Below are 23,532 nucleotides of genomic sequence, written 5' to 3' on the forward strand. Positions count from 1 at the left end.
TAATATTTTGACAAATCATTGCTCCCTTAGCCAGTTATTATATGACAGTACTCGATGTATGTCTACATCGATCAATATTGATCAGATTACGCTAGACTATTTTTTTTTATTGATAGTATGATATTGCGAGATCATATTTTTTTCCTCACTGAATCGTTGCGCCTCTGGAAGCTTCACTAGTACGAAAAGTGGACGATGCGGACGATTCAAAGCGGTGATAAATCTCATGCTACGTGATCGAAAAAAAAAAAATCTCGTTTCTACCCGAGAAAAATTTGCCGCGTAATGGATTCCGATCCTTTTGTACGCCGAGATTGTGCGTGTCCTACTCACATCGTGCTCTCTTTTTACATCAAATAGCGAGGTAACGATAGAGAGAAAGGCAGAAACGAGAGAAAACTAGAAATTCGTATATGTGCCCTTACGCTCCACAGTTTTCCTTTCCAATATGGCATCATACCAGCATTTTGCGACTTTAGTATAAAAAGAGTGATTTGTTTTTTTTTGCACAGCTTCAATTACTGCGATTCTATTTGACGCATTCGTAGCGTATATGCTATACACGATATTGATTGCTCCGTTTTTCATTGAAGATAATTCACATTCAATAATACAATAGAACTATTCTATTGCGACAGAGGAAACAGACGAGATGGGAAATTATATAGTAGTGTCGGACAAAGGAATGATTGCGATGAATATAATATTAGTTAAATATATGAACGCTCTGCGTTTTTTGCTAGATTACGTAGAAATTAAGCAGTTACTTGTCAAAGCAGTTACTCGTCATTTCATTTACGTTGATTTTTTAGGAAATACAAATTAAAACGTGAATAGAAATCACAATTTAATTATTTCTTCGAAAGTGTTGATGGACAAAAGGAAAGAATTAGATGAATCGAATAGTAGAAAATAAAAAAAATCTTATAAAAAGATATAAATTGCAGTCTATTGCAAGAACTGTCGAAACAACGGGAAGATTGAGTAGTTTGAGACTCTTCGATCAGAGTTCTAACGCTTCAATAGCGTAACTCGACTCTATTCGATGATATCCGAGAAGGATCTTAGAAATCACTTTTCTATCTTCATGTTCTCCACATTCTTGAGAACATTGCGCTGCAAGAAGTGTATTATGTACGTGTGTGTGTGTGTGTGTGTGTGTGTGTGTGTGTGTGTGTGTGTGTGTGTGTGTGTGTGTGTAAAATATATATATATATATATACACGTATACACATATACAATAGATTTTCAATTTCAATTACTGATATTGCAATATCGACGGGCTCTCGCTCACCCGTACTCTTCACCGCATTCTCCCTGGATTTACGTGGATATTTTCCGCGTGTAATTAATTCGACCTAGTTTAACATCACGTCGCTCACGCTTACCTGGAGATTGGGTGGGCAATGGTCGAGAAGCTCCAGCATGTGCCTGATGTTCTGCGCGTCCTGTATCACGAAATTCAGCTCCATGTCGAATTCACCGCCCACGAGCTGCACATAGAAAAAAAGAGAACGTGCATTGAAAACGTTGAAAATCAATATAACCATAGTTATGATTTGTTAGGCAGTGTTTTAGTAACAATACTGACAAGTAAAGTTTATTTTAACAATATGTTCATTACTGGTTTCTCTGTGTGTCCAAATGTATGAGATAGTCATAAATAATAACTCTGGACGCGAATGGGATCGGAACTTCCCGAGGGAGGTGTATGTCAGTATTTAATCGCGGAAATGTTGCTAACTGAAAGCCTCGTCGTTCGATACCCGGACGTACGTCAAACGAATGGTTACGTAATGCTATTCCGTAATATCAAAATCCGGCTAGTCACGCGCAGGGTAAAACGCATAATACCATTTTGACAAGCAATCGTTGATTACCCTGTGTTTCACTGTTATTAATATTAATTGGTAGGTTACATATTTTTCCCGAACGCAGCATCGCTTTTGTGTATACAATTTCTTGGTTCATTAAATATTTCATGTTCAACATTGAAAAACAATATCCGATTTATGCGATATGTATAAAATAAATAAATATTTAATATTTTATAATATATGAGCGAGTGAAAATTTGCATTGAATTATACAATATGCATATTGCATACTTTTAAGAGCATTACGGTATCATTTGTTATTGTGCCTAAAAAAAACAATGAATAAAACTATTTTTATTTACCCAAAAGTCTATGTAATGTACATGCATGGACAATTTGGAACAGTGATCCGGCGAAACTTTACGTATATTTGTACCGGCCGTAGTACCGACGTATTTTTAAGGATACCTAAAACGTTGCAGACAAAACATTTCGGACACGGAAAACTTACGGGCTATGTCCGTTCGCGGTTGTTCTTCTTACTGAGACGACTTATATATAATTTAACCGGAAATGCTGCCTCTGCGGAGAGAGCGTAATTTCCGGAGAAGTATCTCGCGCTCACCCCCCCCCCCCCTCCCCGCTTTCTCTTCCATCCTCTCTCCACCCCCGCTTCGCTTTCTACCAAACATCCGTATTGGTATCGATCATAAATTCCTTGCGCTCATACGGCCATATCTGTGTCTACGGCAGGGTCATGACTAATCTTTATGAGCGTCGATCGCTCGTAAAAATTCATGACTTACGCAGGACCATTTATAAAGCCGGCAATTGAAAATAGAGCTTATCCCGGTTCAACAGTTTCGATCAAATGGCACACCAGATCTTAACTTTACTCCCCGCTTCCCCGTGGTTTTATTGTAAGCTGGGGGATTGGCTAGCACCGCTAGGAGCATCGGTTTTGTTCTACATTCCGAAAGAATAGTCTTGAAACTATTCTTCTGCGAAACATGTGAGAGGCGAAGGCGCACTTTCCGCGAAAAGGAATGTTACTCTTTTACCCAAACTCGTAACTAGTACCGCATTTGTGGCGCCGGTAAAGCGTAAACCACTGTTGGGAAAATAGAATTGTTACACAGGCGCAGTGTTCGATAGTATATTCGAGCTTTCTTACTTTTGCCCGGCGCTTTTACCACGATTTACCATAGCGTTCCGGAAAGCTGACGTTGCGCGTAATAAAATGACAACATTTGCCACTCAATTTGGTAATTCTCCAAATTGAAGTAACTTTAGCAAATATTTCCTAGCGTTCGAGTCGACTCTACAAATCATTTCTGTGAGATGGTTATTTAACGACGACTGATATAACGACAGAACTAACATAATATTTGCAAATGATCATCGAAATCAGCGAAATGATTATTATATCTGATTGCTATAAAATTAAATTAAAATTTTATTATAATAAGACAAATATTAAATATTTATTGAATCATGTCTAATAAATCATTAATAAAGAAGTAAATCATTTTTCGACATAATACAATATTTTGTTTGAAATTGATTATCAATGAAAAAATTCTTTCTACGATTCTCCGTTTTGCCGTCTGTTTCTCCGTTGTTTACACGAACAGTTAAAATAGAACACTATATAACGGGAAAACAAGATGTTTAAAGTACAGCTGCTTGGCATACTCTCAACTATTTACAATGCAATTTCATTCTTGCATATGAAATGCACTGTGAACATGAGAATAATGTCCGGAATTTAATTTAATTCTTTTCCGTGTTATGTCTGCCACGAGCTGGCTGTTCCATCACCAAAAATTAAAACCGATTAAAGTGAAGCATTTAATTATGCATTTCTATAGGTGTAAAATGTCTCATGATTACATGATTAATTGCGTAATCAAAAATATCTTTTGTTAAAATGTAAAATATTTCTCATAAAATAATAAAAATTGATCAGAGATCAGAGATATGCAATCAATTCAGAAATATTTTGCGCCTGTCATTGTATGGGAAAGCTGAGATAGGGAGAGAGATGTAATGTGTAGATCAAAGTTTACGTTATCACGTAGCGGCCATTCTCGGAAATTGTTCATCCCTCGAGAAAAATAAGTCTTCGCGTAATAGAGAGTGGGAGAGAGATGGAGCCTATTATTGCCGATAGAGAGGGTCCAATGCCGCCAAAGCAATTTTTCGAATGATCCAAATCACTTGCGCGAATCTTAACGGCCCACATAGTGTCGAGAATCGAAAGGATAATCGAGAAACATTTAAAAAAATATTTCGATTCGCAGTTCTCTGTCGTCATATTATGGCATTAAGTCATTCTTTAAAGAGAAATAATTTTATTTATGTCCCTTTACATTTCACGAATTTAGTAATTAAACAATACAAAAATATTTAAGTATAAAATACATAATCACCGACACTAGTATACTTATACTTTTATTATTTCAAGTCTTGTATGTGAATTGCTCGTATTCTTCTTCGCATTTAACCATTCCATTTTCGACTCTATATTCCTATTTTGCAATGCATAAACGATCATGCGAAATACGTAACACAGTCGCATGCAAATCCAAATGATGCTACAGATATGTGCAGCCGAGAGGACGAGCGGACAAGCGAAAAGGGAGTCTGAACCGGTGAATTAAGGTCGAGCTGGTAGACCTAATCGCTAATTAATAGATACCATTCGCTTTTACACCTGCATATGCCTTTGACAAAAACAGTTACGCAAAGCACAGTGCACGTCTAACTTGCATATTCGACTCATTATTATAGAGCACGCGGAGTTGCGAACTTGCAAAGTTGTGGGTATATATTAAAACCGTTTTAAATTGATAATTAATATTATATGATAAGTTCCTTTAATGCTATGAAAACATTTTGCTATGAAAAAATTCTAAAGTCTATTTGAAATAAAATTTCCAATATATGTAATGGTCACAAAATAATGATGGTGACAATAATTGCGTTATGCTATATAATTCAGTACTTTGCTATCGACACATAATAATTCAACTCGCAGTTTTTTTTTTATAGATCGTTAAGCAAAATTTATTAATATTTATGCTTCGTGTTACGATGCGATAGTCATTATTGTAAAGTATGAACGTAAATAAATTTTGCTGAAAAATCGATTTGCCAGTTGTAAACTTCTTACTCACGGAGGTACAAAGTACGATGCGAACGCGTTCGTGCTGTTTGTGTGAAAAGTCTTTATCGAGTTACTGCAAAGACAAATCCTGTTTGTGAAATTTTAGATGCCCTCCATTTCCTCTGAAAATGTGTTTCTCTTGATTCTATATATTTGTACGCTTTTGACTTTAATTTGCTATTAAAAATGAGAGAAAATTCTTGATGCAAATTAAATAATATAATTTCTTTTTTTAAAAGATAGTAAAATATTATGAAAACACATAAACTTTTTAGAGAATACGAAAAAAATTATATAAAAACACTGCGAAAGATTTGATAATTTAATGTACTGATATACTGAATGTTTATAAGTATAAAAGAAACCCGCGTTTTTGCGGAAATACGTATCGTAGTGATGCGACGCGTAGTCGCACGTATATCATCTTGCGGAAGACCCGTGGATCAAGGGCGTTATATCATTTCTGTCAGAGTAGGCAAGCATAGTCTAGCGGATCGACGAGCACGCATCTACTTCGGGATGTCATTAATCTACATCGAGATCTGCATTTCAATCGCCGGATGATATGGTCAACTGTTCTATGCGCCCCCGTGAGACTTCCGCGAGATCTCCATCGGCTCTATTTACATATCGGTACAAGGGCTTACGGCTCGCGCGTTCTGTCGCGCGAAATGTCGACTCTGTGACAAGTCGCCGTTGGGGAACATAACTCTGACAATATGAGTGCTGCATTTGAATTTGTAATACTGCACGCGACGACGCACGTGTGAGTTACATGTCGCGCATACATGTCGAAGTAATCTCAGTCACGTTAACTGCGATGTAACTGCGTAAAACACAGCGGTTTATCTATCGTTTAATCTCGCAAAACAATTACGTTTTAGTATCCCAAATGTTTTCTCTCGACTTTTTTTCATTTTTTTATTTAGTGTTAAAATAATAATAATTGCTTTTTTTTTTTTTTTACTAACATAAGATTTCTTTCGATTTACCACTCTTGATACTACAACGTTTCACTCTCGGTCAATATTACTGCAAATCACTGTCTTTATTTAAGTGAGCTTCACAATTGGTTATTGCATCAGAGTGAAAAATCGAGAATTAAAGTTGCGTTACGAGACGTATGTTTGACGTGTGCATATCGAGTTTTCGAGTTGCCGTGTAGTGGAAACTGTCGGTGATGTTGTTTTCTTTGGTTCACGGCTACTCGATCCAACATGGGAAATTCTCTGTGCGCCAGGGATTATTTCAGTAGGGCATTTGCAAATTGTATCCCAGGGAATTTCAGGCCACGTGCCTATTGCCGTTTCACCCTATCTTGCGACTTTACGACTTTTGGCGACATTTGCTCGTAACGTGGGGACGCAGATTTGAATAATTCTCTCCCTCTGTTGTGGAATCGGAAATTTCATTGCTCTTTCCTAAACATTTCGTCGCGTTATACCATCGCTTTTTCCATTTCAAGAAATAACCATTTAATCTCGTTTAATTTAGATAGTAATCAAGAATTATGTTCACTGAAAATTTCGAATAAATGTCAGAAATTTCTTAAGAAATAAGATATAGATAAGAAATGAGCGTGTCAGATAATTAATTTTTCAGATTAATTAAAATTCTATATTAAATTCTATGTTTGCATACATTCTTTTCTACTGTTTAAAAATTACAACGTCGGTACTTGTAATGAATAAAATACGAATTTAAAAAGCTGCAGATTTGCATATTTTCGTATACTTATCTATAATGTACAACAGCGGTCTTATCTTTCCATTTAGAAATAAGGAAAGATGCACGGTTAGGAAGTCAGACATTCCGGATGAACTATGTAACTCGCTTGCTTTTCTTCGTCCTCTGTCCCTTTTTCTTACGTTCGTGTACTGCTTCCGCTCAACGCTTCATATTTACTCGCGTTGCTTCTTAATTAGACCGCCATCTTGGATGGTTTTAAATTCGCAAGCATTGTTCTTTCTTTCGCGATTCATGTTTTTTAGTCATCAGATCCCTGATGAATTTTCAGGGATCCCTAAAGTTCCAGACTGGCATAATTCTTGTACACATATATGGAGGAAAAAAAAATCGATTAATACACTAGTTTTGTACAACAACTGCATAAATAATTTCAGATCTTTAGAGCCATGCACTGTGAAAATGTGAATAAATATTCTCATTTGATTATATATTATTTATACAAATATTAACATGTGAACAGTTTAATGATATGTTAACTTATGTTTAATCGTAACAATTTCATTTTGATACATAAAGAACGTGAAATTTTCGTCTGTCTATTGTTTAAATGCGTAATAATACTCGGTAAAAATCTCATACAATTATTTAGTTACGTGCTTCTCAAAGAGGACAAGTATGTTACATGCAGCGTTTGTTACACGTCGGCGCCTTTGTGAAAACAGAGTTTCCAACGTAGTTCTAGATCCGGTAGCAACGTACATATCGCGTTTCAACTATGTCGGTGACAGTACGTTGACTCCGATGGGGAACGTGACGTCGAGGACCAAAATCACAGACTCTTGAAACTATCCGGAACAATCCGATAAGTAACATACATTGCATCGAGATCCCTGTAACGCGGAGGCTAGCTATTTACGTATGAACATAGCACAGAGGGATTGTGCTGTGCTAGCCGCGCTTGTTAATAGATTGCATCGTTAGGCAAGCATCATTAGCGAATACACCAAGCGAACTAATGGATATCATTCCATTGACAGCGCTTCCGCCGTAGGGTATTCGTATTGAGGAAAAACAAGGATTTTATTGTACGTGTTCGCGAATTGAAGCCCCCGCTACAATCGAACGGTGCTGTAACGCAACCAATTTCGAAATGTCAGAATGCATTTGAATGTAAATTTTCTCATATACATAATGCACTGGGCGAAAACATGATAAACAGTAATGACAATGCGTACGCTTCATTACACGTGCATTTGATTGAATTGTACCCATCGAATCATTGTTTATTCAAGTACGCAGGAAACCACGGTAACGATAGTTATGATAATAATCATTTCAATAACTTCCTAAAATTTTGCATAATTTGCTTTGCTGCCGTTTACGTTGGAATTTTAGTGAAGCGTGCGTTTGACGATATCCCATCCATTTTGCTCCCGCGCTTATCCGACACGGAAGAAATTAATAGGAGAAATTCTCCGTCGTAATTGGAGACCACGAGGCATCGCCACGTAAGCACTCTGTCACTCTCTAGACTCGGACTAACACATACCGGACTCTGACATTCGCGCTGTCGTCAGGCGTCTTCGAACATGCATCACAGGACGTAATCCAAAAGCATCTCGAGCCGTTGCATTGGTGTAAACTATCCGATTTGCATTCGGAGCAATGTTGAAGTCGGGGTCAATCTCACGATTCCTGGCTCAATGTCCGCGTGCCGACGAATCCCGAGTTGGGATCATGTTTGGTAAATGCTAGGCGAGGTCTCTCCGTGTCGTGGAGAGTGTCACGAAAGTGAGATCACGAATTGAGTTTCCGCATGTCTGACATTACAATTAACAGAACGATTATATAGTCGGCTGTTATATCATTGAATAGACGTCATCTTCTTCCTCAGGACGATAAACGGATCGATAATAAAATCGTGCCTCAATTATTCATACATATATAATCATAAAGCATATTTTTAGAAATTGCGAAATATATATGTATGTTGGATATCTTTTGGAAAATTAAAACTTTAAAATAATCTATAAATTAAAACAATATTTTTTTTCTAAATATTTAAATATCCTATAAAGAAAGTCTGTAAAGGATAAAACAAAATAAAAATGATTGGAGAAAAATTTCTTTAATTTTTCGGAAGAATCGATTTTTTTTTTATATAACTAATAATAAATAAACGCAATAAAATACAAATATAGATAATTAAGTAAATTAAATGAATAAATCTAATTAAGAAACTTAGTTGTTGCGATAATTATTACAGTATACGTAATATGACAAGTGTTGCCAGTGTCATCTCTGGATCATGTCAGTCCCTTCTCACATATTTCTCACGTATTCTACTTAACACGCAGACGCTACCATTTGCGTTCACGTACGATGACGACGATGGCACCGCTCGGAGACGCTTCTCCCTTAATTAATGAAACTTGTGACACCCTGCCGCGGATTCCGTGCCGTATTTTCCCTAGCTTTAACGAGAATACTACGCAGAAGTGACGAAGCAGTCATAAACAAGCCAAGTAATGATAGTACTATACTCTTCATTGGAGTTCTGCCATTTTCTCTCATTATTGTTATTGGCGCTGCTCGTTAGGGGGAAAGGAACTTCGAAGTTCCTGAAAAGAGAAAGGGATAGCAGAGGAGAAAGCAGAGATGAAAATGATCGCAAGAGAAATCAGACGCTCACGATGTTAATATCTCGTTCGTGTGGGATCCTATTCATTAATAACGATACCTCTTTTGTGCTTGAAAGCTCTGATCTCGCAATTAGTTCTGAGTATTTGACAAGGCAAGTAATGATCCAAAGCGCCGTGAAAAAAAAGCTTCCTAAAAATAGCGTGCGCGTAATGAATTGTGTCGTGTGTTTATAATCAATTCGGATCATAATTAGTATTAACTATTTATTTTATTTGTTTAATAAATGTCTTTTTTATATGTCTTTTTTATTATGTCTAATATTAGCTAAATGTGAAGATTTATGAGTCTCGGTAAGATGATAGAAAGAGAGAAATGTTTTACTCGAGAAAACGGATTCGAGGAAGAGAGAAAGAGATCTAAAACATACAGAAAAATATTATTCTGCCTTATGGTAAAGTCTAAAGTTTTCCGACACACAGTATATGCCCTGTCCAGTTACGAATAGTTGCATTCTAAGACCAGGAGAGTTTTCAAATATGCTGAGTTCGAACGCTAGGTATTGCTCTTTTCCGTGTCGGTAAAAAAATAAAAAAGTTTCGGAATGCTGAGGAATGTTAGTCGTGCATAGAGATTATTCAGCGGGACATGAACAAAAAAGAAATCGTCGAAAATATTTAGTAATATCTCTCCTGCTAGAAAGAACTTTCGTTGGGCTAGGGCGCGCAAAATTTCACATAATCAATAAACGGATTCAATTAGTGAGAGATAATTTAAGTTATATGCGACATTGCGTTCAATATCGTTTAATTCTGCGAAGCTCATCGTTTTAAACAAACTGTTAATTACATACTAATGAGTTCGTGTTGCGATGAGAATTAGTTAAAACAAGCTGACCGATACTTTAATTATTTCGTTGCGAGATACGTTACAAACATAACATCTCTTTAGTCCTTTTTTATATTTTACAATTAGCAATCATTATGATGATTAACAAACGTAACAAAATGTTGGAAAATGACTCATTTATGTAATAATCATCTAAAATCATGGAACTTAATATATGATTATTATCTCTGTACATATAAAGCATCGTAATCGAAAAGTGTTATAAATATCATCAAAGTTATTTGTATATCATCCTACATTATGTACTTTATATTCAGTTCCTTTTCCACTTAAGTCATATTACTTTCTGGCGTTTGCGCGTTCAATAGAATTCATCCAACTGTGATACGGCATGACGTGTATCTCTTTTAACTGCCATCTTTATTATGTCAGAACATCGATAAGAACATCCGATAATACGACGCGGTGCCCGCATAAAGTATACGAGTTTCTAGTTTCAATATCAAAGTAACGCGTGCGCTGTGCATTGTGTAGTTCGTTGATTGCAAGCGACAAATCTCCATTCACGCAATTTCGGCAGTGCTTTGACTCAGTTAATGGATTAATTAAAATAAACGCGAGAACGCCGGTCACAGGTCTGTCAGATTGATGCATGTCTGTCGCAAAACCGTGTACGTCATTATTTACGGTGAGTTGACATGCTTCGCGTCGAGAACCCGAGTTCTGTGCTAAAATCGATCGGGCCGGTGCTGTTTCGGCGTATTGTCCGTTCTCACGTATAGTTAACAATCTGCCCCTCCCTCGCTCTTTCTCGATAAGCTCGTTAATCTCGAGATTTCAAAAATGGTTCATCTAACCAAATGTAGATTCGAAACGGTATTGTTATTATGCATGTAAAATTGATATTGATAATCATATTATCAAATATTTAATCCTCTATGCGATTTTTAATCATAATAATAATTGTCATTCATAATAATCATAATAAATTTGCATAAATTGCTCGTGCAATATAATGACTTGTGTAACTTATTTAAGTTGATAAATCCGCAATAATTGATGTGAAGAGAATAAACAGGGTGAAAGAGGGAGAAGAGGGGTGAGAAGAGGAGGGAGAGAGAACACAAATATGTGCGAAACTCAAATTTGAGTTGACAAGATCACGATAGCTAGTTCATCCTTTTCACATCAAGGGTTTCGTACTCATCAAGGGATAATGACGATGTCGATCGATCTAATCCGTTCGAGTACTTCGCCCATAATTGAACGTGATTGAAGTGACTCATCTCGGCGCAATGAAATCTAGTGATCCAATCCGTAGGCAGCCTGAGGTCTGTTTGTGTTTCTCGTTGTTAGCACTGTCGACTACACATGGATCATTCATCTCGAAGTGCAGTGCCTGCAGCATGAAGCAATTTCCAATTCGATAGGAACCCCTCGAATAGATACTCACTATCGATTCTCCTCCTTTGTACTATATAAAATTCATATTATTCTATTCAATATTTTCTGGAATATTTATTAATCATATAATAATTCGAAAAAATTATATAAAAAATTATATATCCTCTATAAGAGATGAAAAAAAATGTGGAATTGATAATTTGATTTTTTTTTTTTTATATAAATAATTTAATCATTTTCCATTGAATCAATCAGATAGCAGACTTTCGAAAGTCACGAAGTTTAACAATAATCAGTTACGTCGTGTGGAAAATGTCTAGAATTGCCACGTCGAGATGTTCGTCGCATCCCTTACTCGGTAAAATATGCGTAGGGTAAATCTCGGGACAAACAAAACTGAGAGCCGCGGCATGTTGACGTCACGAGAGCGCCCGCCGAGCTTTTCAGAAGATCGAGTGCCGACAGGGAAGCGAGCGTGGGCGGTCGGCTTAATTGGAGGTGAGAGGGAGATCATAATTTTACGTCGCGACATGAGGGCACCGACGTCGGGGCGCCTGTAATTTGTAACCTGCGTGCTTTGAGAGGGCTCCGCCACACCGGCGGACTGCAAGATCGCAGCATTAGCAGGAAGCAGCCGTGCGTGGCATCGCATAATCGACCTCGACGAATCATGATACGATGGGTAATCGGCGGGTTTCAATTCAGAATGCGAAACATTCGTGCATGAATATCCACTAAATCTGACATCGAATTTCTGCACGTTAGTACTTCGTACCGAAAAGTTCGTGTACCTACGTGAAAACATCGGGAATTTATGAAAGCTTGCAGTTTTTATAGATTTTTTTATGATATATTTCCATTACCTTTTACTTTCACGTATCTAAAAGTTTCAGGATTCATTAATAGTCATCTTATTAATATAGTAAACTAACGAATATTGACCTCATCTCTACTAACTGTGATCAATGGTGGAGTTGCCGATATCTATGCATGGAATGGGAAATCTCTGGTTTCATTAGAATTTCAAAGGAATTGATATCGGATTCTGTTATTGAAAGTATAAATTATTATTTTATTTACGCAAAATTATAATATTTACTCATGCATTTGTTATCTCGCAAATACAATATACTAAATATCGCTATCTTTATCGTCTACCAATCCTCATATCAATCCTCGAACGATCAAACAGTCAATCAACATTTGCTGTCAACGTATGTGCAGATAATTGATTAAGATATATCGACGTAGATGATGTAGGTCCGAAACTATTTGCTTAAGGACTCGCACGAAGATCGATTCGGCAAGCGGAGAACCAAGTTCTTATCGGGATGTACATTCAATGCCAGTTTATATTGGATATTGGTGCTGACAGTTTGCTTTCGAATTCAGGGCGCAACGGTCGTATTTACGGAGACGTCGAAAATATAGGATGCACTCTGCTCGACTTTTACATTTAACATGTTTCTAGTTCGTCTAGGGTAGAATTTTACCGCCTAGAATTTTATCTACCGACTGTATCGTTGTGCAAATATTGTGTATGTATGATCGTACGAATGCATTATTTAATCGAACGATTTAGACACGTGCGTCTTTTCAAAGGAAATAATATAAATTATTTTATAAATAATATAATTATTTTAAATATTATGAAATAATATTTAAAATAATTATATTATTTATAAAAATTAGGAAATAATATAATTATTTTAAATATTATGTTTTAACAGTATGTATTGCCACAAAACAACAATGTATTGGAAACAAAAATCTCAAAAATTAAAATACACTATCTCTTATATTAGAGAATTATATTAGGAATTATAATAAAAATTATAACGAGCATTAAATCGAAAGTTCCAACGTTATAAATTAAAAGTACTGTGTTCAAAATACGATTTGGTGTTAGATTATAAAAAAGTTTTAAACATCCACAAATTTGTGCACAGCGAAATCCCACGTGCACGCTAATTACTCGAATTTCCGACGATCCTATATTTCTATAATAAGTGGAAACTTTGTTAATGCGTGGATTTAATCAAAATGCGCCAAGAATAGTTTATCATGCTTCAGAAAATACGAGTATCGTGCAACGCTGAAACAAATGATATTCATCGTACTAACCATTATCCTGTACTTTTTTTTTTCTTTTTCTCTCTTCACTTGCACGCTTCGGCAATGCTATTTTCATTTCTGCGCGGTGGGAAATTCCGCAGAGCGCTAACGGACGATAACGAGCAAATGTGAGTAAAGCAAACCGCAGATTTAATGATGAGAGTGCTGGTGTCGACGCGCAGTTGCGCGATTCACTTAGCAATAAATTTTCGCGGTGGTGGTGATACAAAGCTAGGGTTTGTAGTTTCGTGAAAATATATTCGTGTGTACCAATCCTTTTCTTGTGTATCTTTTCCAGATGATGAAGGATGACACGTATGTAGATATCTACAATATATTCCGCGAACTCTTTAAACTCTTATAGAATTCTAAAATCACATTCGTAAAGAGGACGCACTGAATCACATAAATCGGGAATTGCATTTTCCACGAAAATTACACAGGTGTGTTTAACGATTTTATTCGCGAACGTAGCACACAGTGTCGTGCGACATATTCTTATCGCATCGCGTCACAAAGTGAAACCGGGCTTGTTGCAAATGTCCACCATGAGGTGCAAACGATAAAAGGGACGAGAGGAAAGCCGACGGAAACGCGCGAAAGCAGTAGGCGAGAATTGTGCATGCGAAAAGCGTAAAAGAAAAAAGGATCGTAGCTGCAGGCAGCTAGGTTACAATGCAAGCATAGGTGCCGTACTAGGAACTCGGAGAGACGTAGAAAGACGACAGTTTGTCTCTGAGGAAAGATCAAACGGAGCACGAAGTCGAAAGGCTATGTCTACCATCCAATAGCCATCTTCCTTCTTTTTACAGCCCTTTTTCCGCGTACTTTCTTCTATCACCGACGCATCCTATCTACGAGTCCGTTCTCTTAGATGACCGCTTCATGAACGAGCACAAAATCTGATTCTCAAAGTTTCATTACGCGCGACATTTTTCTTTCCCATGGTACGTCACCTATCCTTCTTATTTTATCTACTCTTATTTTAGAATATCACTACCTCTTCTCTAACGAAAATATCTTCTAATTAATTTCGAAATACATAAAATAGCAAACGACGAACGAAATTATATTTTTATTTTAGTTTAAAATTTCGTTAACGAGAATATTGTTGAAAATTAAAACATTCCGTTAAAAGAAGTGACGTCATACGCGGTACCTCTTTGTTGCCGCGAAGCAGAGAGCGGTACAATAGATCGTTATCGTCACCCTTCGCAATCATACGGCAGGATAACGAGAAAAAGTCCGAGTGAAAGCCCGAGGGAAGTTGAGCGGCAAGAATAAAAATCAACCATCCAAATTTGAGCGCTATAACTTTCATCGTTCGCTCGCTATTTGCGTAGATTCATCCTAGCCCAGTCAATGGCAATTGCCGACGAGATAGAGAGAGGAGAAAAAAAGGAGAGAAACTCGCTCACATATCGAACACTTCTCTTCATGTAGATTGGACGCGAGATGCATGCGTATACGTGTGTTGCACTCCGCCCTCTCTTTTGTTGCCTTCGCCGTTCGCGCGACGAAACCGTCATACCCGTCCCATCCGTTCCAACGACAAACTAACATGACTGAAATATTTTTCTCAGTGCGAACGAATAAAAAGAATATCCCATCATCATGCGGGAAAATCAATCGTTCGCCTGCACTGAACGGTCATGCCTCATCATTATCGCAAGAGCGTCGGATAAATTATGCGCAAGGCGCGCGTATAACAGAATGGAATTATTCAGCGATGTGAAATTCCCGTTCGACGTGGCGGTTTATATTCTCATCGTATATGCCGTTGCGATAAACTTTTCATCTGGGTCTTCCATAATTCCGCGGCACAACACAGGTTGCAAGGATGTCGGACGCGGGTGTGTTATCGGGGTTGAGAAATGCCGAAATGTAATGATTGATGTATAATTCGAGGCGGTGCGGAACCGCCTCGAGCTAAATAGGTCGGTACGTGGACTAGAGGCAAACGCACGGAGGCTTAGAACAAAATTTCGTTGTACAACCGTTGTATTCGCCATGTAATTGAGCTCACGGTCAACAAGTCCAGATGTAACTAGCGAGATAATAATCACCATATTTTATTATTAATATCCCGTCTTATTATTAATATCCCGAGTTGGAACTTATATGTATCTAGTCATGACATAGAAAAGTTGTGTCTTACATAGTATATGTCTAGTCTAGGCTAGATAGCTACTAATTATTTTTTATGTCTAATTATTAGCCAATTTATTTTGTATTACCACTAGGAGAAATGAGCGTTACATTTACGGCTAACATTTAGCTAAAAAAACTAGAAATTATGTAAGACACAATTTTTTTATGTCATGACTAGATATATATGAGTTCCAATTTTTACTCGGGATTATGTGTATAATAACGATATTTATATAAATAGTTACTAGTTGCTAGTAAGTAGCCCGTTATTCATCTCAGAAGAACTATCCATATTCACTATATATGTTACTTTCCAAGTGTACTTTCTAGATAATGAGGGATATAAGAAATATTTTTTTTTAAATGCATAAGGAAAAATGTAATTTTATGTATCTATAGATAGTAGTTATACAAAGTAGTGTAGATTGAAGAGAACAGAATATTTGTAAAGGAAATGGATTTTTTTTTTTAAAGAAAAAATCATGAAGTGTATCCTCTAAATATTCATATGAAACGAGTACCATTGGCGGATCATCTTTTTCAAATATGTAATATCGAATATTTTCGCGGCATATTTTAGATTTCGAGTAATATTGTCTCGCAGTTATGCATATAAATTACGCGAAAGCGCGGTCTTACCACCGCAGTTGATTTCCACCGAGTATTCTCAGCTCGGATCAATCTTGAAATAACGAGTATTATCCAGCGTATCCGGAGAGTGGCCAATATCGAGTAGCCAATATCGCCGAACGGCGAGCGGTTTTTCTACTTCCACGTCTCGTTTCGTGTACACCGCGTAATCAGATTCGACGCATTTCGAGAGCAAAGAAAAACGCCGGACTGCCGCTCGAGAGGAAAAATATCGGAAGTACCGCGCGGCCATCCCCCCCGTAAGTGAGGAAGACGAATAAATAAAGAAATGTCGCGAGGGCAGACTAGACGGGTTTCCGAGGGTTTCGTTTCCGTATAGATTTCGTCCCCCTGTCTCCCTACCCTCGGTCGTTCGCCTCGAGTGTCTACTCTCGTTCGTTCATTCGGATAAGGCATTAAAGACGCAACACTCGAAGCTCGTCTTCGTGCTCGAGTGGCGCCATTGATACGTTTCAATTATATCGGAATTCAATTTGTATCCGTAGTGTTGCGTGGCGCGCAATTGAGTACGCCGGCAGAATGTCGGATTGGATACGCGTCATACGCGCGTACGCGACACGCCACGTATTTGTGACATACATCCAAACTGCACGGACCTATGAACGCGCGCGATCGCGCACGCGGCTGCCGCTGGTGCTCGTTTGGCTCGCGGTTTCGTGAGTTTGCGGCTCGACTCGGACGTGCCGCGCCGTAAGCTGAACACCGGATTCTAATCAATGAAAGCGGCATCGTTTCATCGATTTAGCCATCGACTGCAAGCGATCGCCTTTGTCCGGTTTCAAAATTCGAATTGCTGCAACCGTGCATCCCAATTTAAATCGCGCTCCACCGTTGTTGCGCCGATCCGGATTTAATTCCGTGCGCCCGCACAAATTTTTTTTAACTCACTTGTACATGAATCCTGGAATCGTCATGTCGACACAAGCGCGCGGCATGAATTGCAGATATGTAATTCCAATTATGCTCCACTTAGCCTCTTTTAATTCATTTCTATACAACATTCGCAACAATCGAAAATTACGGGCTTTGAATTGAAAATTCTTTTATTATAATTATTAAATAAAAACCAGAGGATTATTTATTGTAACCATTTATTTGCTTCTCGATAGGAAGTTTATGCATAAATCATACAATTTTTTTTCCTCTTTTACTTTTATGTGATTTATTATATATGAATACAATTTTTTTTTTATTGCGTCGGAAATGTTAGACATTTTTTTACCATTTCGCAAAAATGTCATGCAATACATGGTAACGAATCATTCAGACTGCTTCGTGCTAGTCATGCTAGTTAGCGCGAAATATCGCGTGAAGTATGAAATAAACATCGCGTCGTGGTAAAAACTGTGAAACATTGTTGCAGGTTCTATTTTTATGCCGACTATAGAAGCCGCGTGGGATTGGCTCCGTGCGGCACGTGGGAAGCGAGGAAACATGTTTTTCGCGTCTATCTCCGCTTCGTTATCTCGCCGACAAAGTTCGTAATAAAGCATCGCTCGTGGAAGCGCGTCTATATCGTAAGTGAGTGAGTAAGTGAGAGGAAAGGCATTGCATCGCTAATGAAATGACGTTCTTCTGTTGTACCCACCCGCGCATAACATCAAGACGCAAAATCGTGTAAAAAATCATTACAAGCCCCGACAGTTTGCGGCTGCGATGTCATACGCGCTGAACGTTCCTTTTTTATTTTTTTTTATGCTTCATATCACCGTAAATATCATCATGTGACTGCTTGGTACATGCGCGATGTGACGTCAAAAGCGCAAGTTGGATTGTTATGTTATACAAATATAAAGCGTACGTGTGTAAATGATTAACCACGTCACACAGACGCGTGTTCGGTCTCGATTCGGGTTGTTGTAATGATTTCTTTTTTGTTTATTTGAAAAAAAGTGGTATACCGAAATATGAAATTGATGATTCGTCACGAACCGTATCTGCAACTCGAAAATGAAATGTATTATTATATTTTGTATATTACAAATATATGATATTATAATTTAATTTGATTAAATCATAATAATATTATGATTTAAAATACAAAATACTTAATACATGTAAATATGTTCATCTATTTAATATGTTCTTAATCAAAGATCCCTTATCCTGTTTACTTTCATAAGAAATTTATAATTATTTGTGAGTGTAATAATGTCGAGCGGATCATCATAAAAATAAAGCGATCATATTTCAATAATCATATTTCAACATTGTTATTTTTGTTATCGAAATATTTTTTAACATATTCAAAATTTATTATTTTTTGCTGAAAATTACAAAATTTTAAATTTTCAACATTATATATCTTTAAATAGATTTCGAATCCAATTTTTTGAAACGAAGCTAAAAATTTACTCAATTACAAACTTGTTCATGATTTACAATCTTAAAGCTAAGCTGGTTTGGAATTTTTAATTTCCGGCATTTACTAACTCCATAATTGCTTTCCCCGTCCAATTTCGACGAACGAAAAATTGACCCTGTGTCCAATCAAAGAATCTGTCATTACCAGAAAATACAATCAGGATATAAAAAAAGAATTATTAAATAATATTATAATACTATAATAATTATAATACTTAGTTTACTCTCTCTTCCTATTTATTTGCGTGTGATGGAGTCGAAATTCATCTAATCAACGATACATGTGTCACGCGCGATTACCCCATTGAGTCCCTCATCCTCCGTTTGCTATCGGGCTGTACCTGTTCTCGCTTGCCTCATTCAACTTCGTTCGTATCCCTCGAATCGGGTTTGCGTCACGACCATGGCAGAGGCAGCGAGGTATCAGGGATTTATCGACATTTTCAAGTGCGCTTCGGTATTTTCAATTATACAGTGCACGTCCCCCGACTCCCCTTCTAAGGATAATAATATGAACTCATCGTGATAGCTGCTAAGATTTTCAGAGACTCGCATAGCGTAAACGATATAATCTCATATTATAGAAAATAGATTACCCTTGTATATATATCAAGAAATATTTAATATGTAACATATTTAATCGTTATATAATTAATTTATTTAATATGTTATATATTTAATCGTAAATTTTCATACAGTAATATTTTTTGCTTAAATTAACTTTAAATGGTGATTTTATATGAAAATTGCTATTAAAAAGCGCATTGTTAAGTATCGTTTGCCGATTCATCAATTTACCTGACAACTTGTCGATTGGCATGCATGACTTCGCAACGATCTTTATAGAACGAAGGCATTTTGATGAAAAATCACGTTTACAACTCTTGTTAACAACGAGAAATTCTCATGACAACGCTGCTACTTATTATTTCGTAAATGAATCTGTCGCAAAATTTCATTATTCCATGACGATACAAATAATATACCATACGATCATTTCTCGCGCCTTATTAATTTAACATAAATATAGAAATAAAATGCTTGGGTAAAGAATACGTAAATCTAAATGAATGATAGTTAATAAATTGACGCTGTTGTCCGTCGCGAAGGGACAAGGGAACTATTTCAGGCAAATCCCTGATTTCTAAGGTACACCATGAGAAAACTCGGTCGGTGATTCTGCGACTGGCATGAGATACGGGTCGCGCTAATGGCCGGGCTTAGCGTCTCTGTGCCACACAAAAGTCCGTTGCCAAGCAAAAATTCATTTTCGCAGCCCGGTGTCGCCTCGACTGACGCGGAATGATACGACGATGCGGGGGCGGGGGAGGGGGGGGTGGAAAACGGAGCGGGCGGAAAGAAAAAGTCAACGTCATAGCGCAGTATTTGTCATGGGTAATGGCCTGCGTCGTGTCGACGAGAGCCGGCCTTCGTCGTTAACTCGTTACCGTCCTAGTAATCCGACGGCGCTATGCGTGGAGGCGCCATGGCGAAGTCGACCTTTGTCACGGCGCCCTCTTTCGCTTCGTCTAGCTCGGTAACATCGATTAATCACGTTCCGCGCGTCCCGGTTCCCTCCCGGAACACCCCGATTCTGGCCTACACACGCGACCCGTCCTATCGCAGCCCACCCTATTTTCCGCCACCGCCCCGTCCCATTTCCCTTCTATCAGTTTCTCCCCTTTTTTTTTTTTTTTGATCCGCTCTTATACGCGCCACCCGCAAGCGCGCGCTCGCGCACATTATTGCACCGGAAGTGCATTCATCGGACAAAAATGATATTTCGCGAACCACCTATCGAATCACCTATGCTACCTACGCAGCGTTTCGATTATTTCTCGTAGAGCGTGGAAATATTTCGAGAGCGCACGCCTGATGATTTTTCATCACGACGATCGCGATATTGTCAAATTGTATTTTTGCATATTGAGCGAAACCGGTTTTTAGAAAAGATATTCTTGAAATATATAGAACAGCGTCAAGAACAGCGTTATATTAAATCATTATTGTATTATTTATAATTACATGTATATTTCTGCGAAATTTTTAGCCTCAAATTCTTGGAACACTCTTTTTTTTTTCAACACAAGAAGTAGCGGGGTTTTGGTCGTGATTGAGATAGTCGACAGATAGTAGACAGGCTAACGCCAGTCTAACAGCTTTATCCGGTCATTGAGATGTACCTGAACGCAATTTATTCGGCAAGCAAAAAATGCTCTTACGTAAAACGATTTACAAATCCGGAATTACTACCGGGAGTATCCGTGCTATCGAGGGAGGATTTAGATTTCTGTCGTAAGCGGTAGTGTGGCGGTACTGGATAACAAAAGAAAGGAAGGAGGGAAAGGGGGAAAAAAGGAGGTACGGTAGATTCTAGAATAATGCGGTCATAGAGGGACGGAATTCGTGTGACGTCATAGCAAGGGAAAGAGAAAAGAGGGGAAAAAAGAGTGAGAGAGAAAATAAAGGGAATTGGTAGGGTACCGGATTTAATTGGAGAGTTCTCTCCCTTTCGGCTTTCCTCTTTCCCATCGCGCTCTTATCTTCATTACCCATCAATTTAGTTGTGCCACGAAGGTCGACCACTTTCTCTCGCCGGATGGAATTGCCGAATATTTAGGTAGTATCTCAAGATATCTGTGACCCGAGGCGAGACGCGGCGAGCCGTGATTTTGGCCGGGCTTAACTTGATAAGCCTTCGCTCGCGGTTTTGCGGTTGCCTGGAGCTGAAGCATCCTTCGAGCACGTTCATCGTGGCTGCTCAGGGTGGTTTGAAAATGATGAGAGCGGAACGCTGCGCCGATTAACGATCGTAAAAGTTCAAAGGCTTTGGACAGTTGAGCTTATGCGCGCTTCAAACTTATGCCATTTCACGATTGCAGGGGGAAAAACATTTAAATCGAGTTTCCCTTGCTTAACGGAGGAAAGTTACTGTTGTGATAGGTATGTCTGTGAAAATGGTTCGTCACGGAATATTTTGTTGTCTGAAATTTTGTTGTTTAAGCGGACGCAGCGATGCGAAAATAATGTTCTTCCTTATAAGCGATTTTAGCTTCGTAATGAATGCGAGTAATTTCGAAATTTTAGCTTTGCGAATCGGTATTAAAGATTATGCATTCTTCTATTTTCTACGTTTACGCGCGTTCCCTTCCTTCCTTTTGTGCGAAGAAATTCCTTTATTAAGAGCGAGTTTACGGAACATCTCCATGCAATTTTGTGCTATCCTATACTTTGTTATTTTAACTGTGACAAGACAAAGTTCTAAGAACTTCGCCAGTTTCTATAACTATCATAGTCATTGCTTCTGTCGCGTTTTTACACAAAATAAGTTTAAAGCGCGTTCTTTTATAAATTCGTCCGTAAAATTCAACTTAAATAGCTATCACAAACGCTTTTTGACACAATCTTCAATTTCCCATAAATTTTCTAAAGCGCTCGATGACAATCTTTTCTCGACGCAACGAGGAGGAAAGTCTGTCCGTTGTAAGCAAATTGACGTTTATCATCACGCTTCCTGGATTTTCAACATTTTCCAGGACGTTAATTCTGACTTCAATTGCTTGAATGCACGCTTCGCCGCGTTTGTCAGACGTTATCATATATTCCAGCTTTTTAAATATCTGCACGCTTCATATTTAAAGATAGTCATAGTCTTAAGTTAGATAGACGTTTTAAACAAGTGTGGCTACATTACTACTCGCGATTTCAATTTTTATTGCAATATGTTTTCAAATGAGAATATTTTAATTTTTATTTTGGAACTCTTTAGATATTTATATTATGCTAAAAGAGATACCTGGCTTTAATACACATTGATTTTATTGCGGATGACGCGTTATGTCTCTTCATCGCAGGAAAGTTAAATCGTGTCGTACAGCCTCATCTCGTTAACAAATCACGTAGCAAAGTTCTCAGCAGACACTGCACTGCATTCTCTATTATGTTGTAATGTGGACCGTGACGCGACGTCATGTCTGCAAATTTGTATTAATTTCACATTCTGTTATCATTCTGTTACAACTGTTACAATTATTAACTGCGCTTCTATGACGCGAGCATTAAAGAGGCGTATACGCAATGTGTGCGTTTCAAATAAATATATCGTTTGCAACACAAATATTCATATATATTCATGTATTCGTATATGCGATACGTCGATACTATCGTCGATAATCGAAAATTCAAAGAATGATCCTCTTGAACGAACAAAAACAAGAGAGAGCTATGTGGAAATACTTTATCTTTTATCCGAATTGATTCTTTTTTATCGCCGAAATATGACAAGTAGCGAAGAGAAAGAAAGAAAAAGAAGTTCAGAAGTTATTTTTGATGAAGCCACTCTCCTTTTGTATTGCAAAATACTGCCGTCAATATTTTCGCTAACGGCAAAACCGACGAATAATTTGTTCAGACGTTTTGCGGATGTCTGGCAGCGTTTTATTTTAATTTGAATCAATAATGTGTTCCTGGTTGCATTTACTGCATTTACCGCAACGAATTAGATATATGTATGAACTGATGTATCTGTATGGAAATTCACATTCGAAATATAATTATATTTATATGTACTCTCTTTTGATACATCAATTGCGCTGATCATTCGTCCGTGAATAAATTGATAATATATTTTTATACTCGATTACTTGCACTTTTTAATGATTACATTATAAGAGATTATTGTTAC

The 23,532-nt window shown here is 37.6% G+C and overlaps 1 protein-coding gene across 9 annotated transcripts in view; it reads right to left on the bottom strand.

Annotated features, from left to right (window-relative positions):
• Positions 1-23,532, bottom strand: part of rg (A kinase anchor protein rugose) — a 176,377-nt gene that overhangs the window by 117,579 nt on the left and 35,266 nt on the right. For all 9 annotated transcript variants that reach the window (XM_089085513.1, XM_011646589.3, XM_011646582.3 and 6 more), the window contains exon 2: positions 1,389-1,493. In XM_089085513.1, coding sequence (XP_088941639.1) covers positions 1,389-1,493 — 105 coding nt within the window. The remainder of the gene's footprint in view (positions 1-1,388; positions 1,494-23,532) is intronic.

The sequence above is a fragment of the Pogonomyrmex barbatus genome, unplaced genomic scaffold, assembly GCF_055798465.1.
Source record: "Pogonomyrmex barbatus isolate J1 unplaced genomic scaffold, ASM5579846v1 scaffold10, whole genome shotgun sequence".
NCBI classification, from domain to species: domain Eukaryota; kingdom Metazoa; phylum Arthropoda; class Insecta; order Hymenoptera; family Formicidae; genus Pogonomyrmex; species Pogonomyrmex barbatus.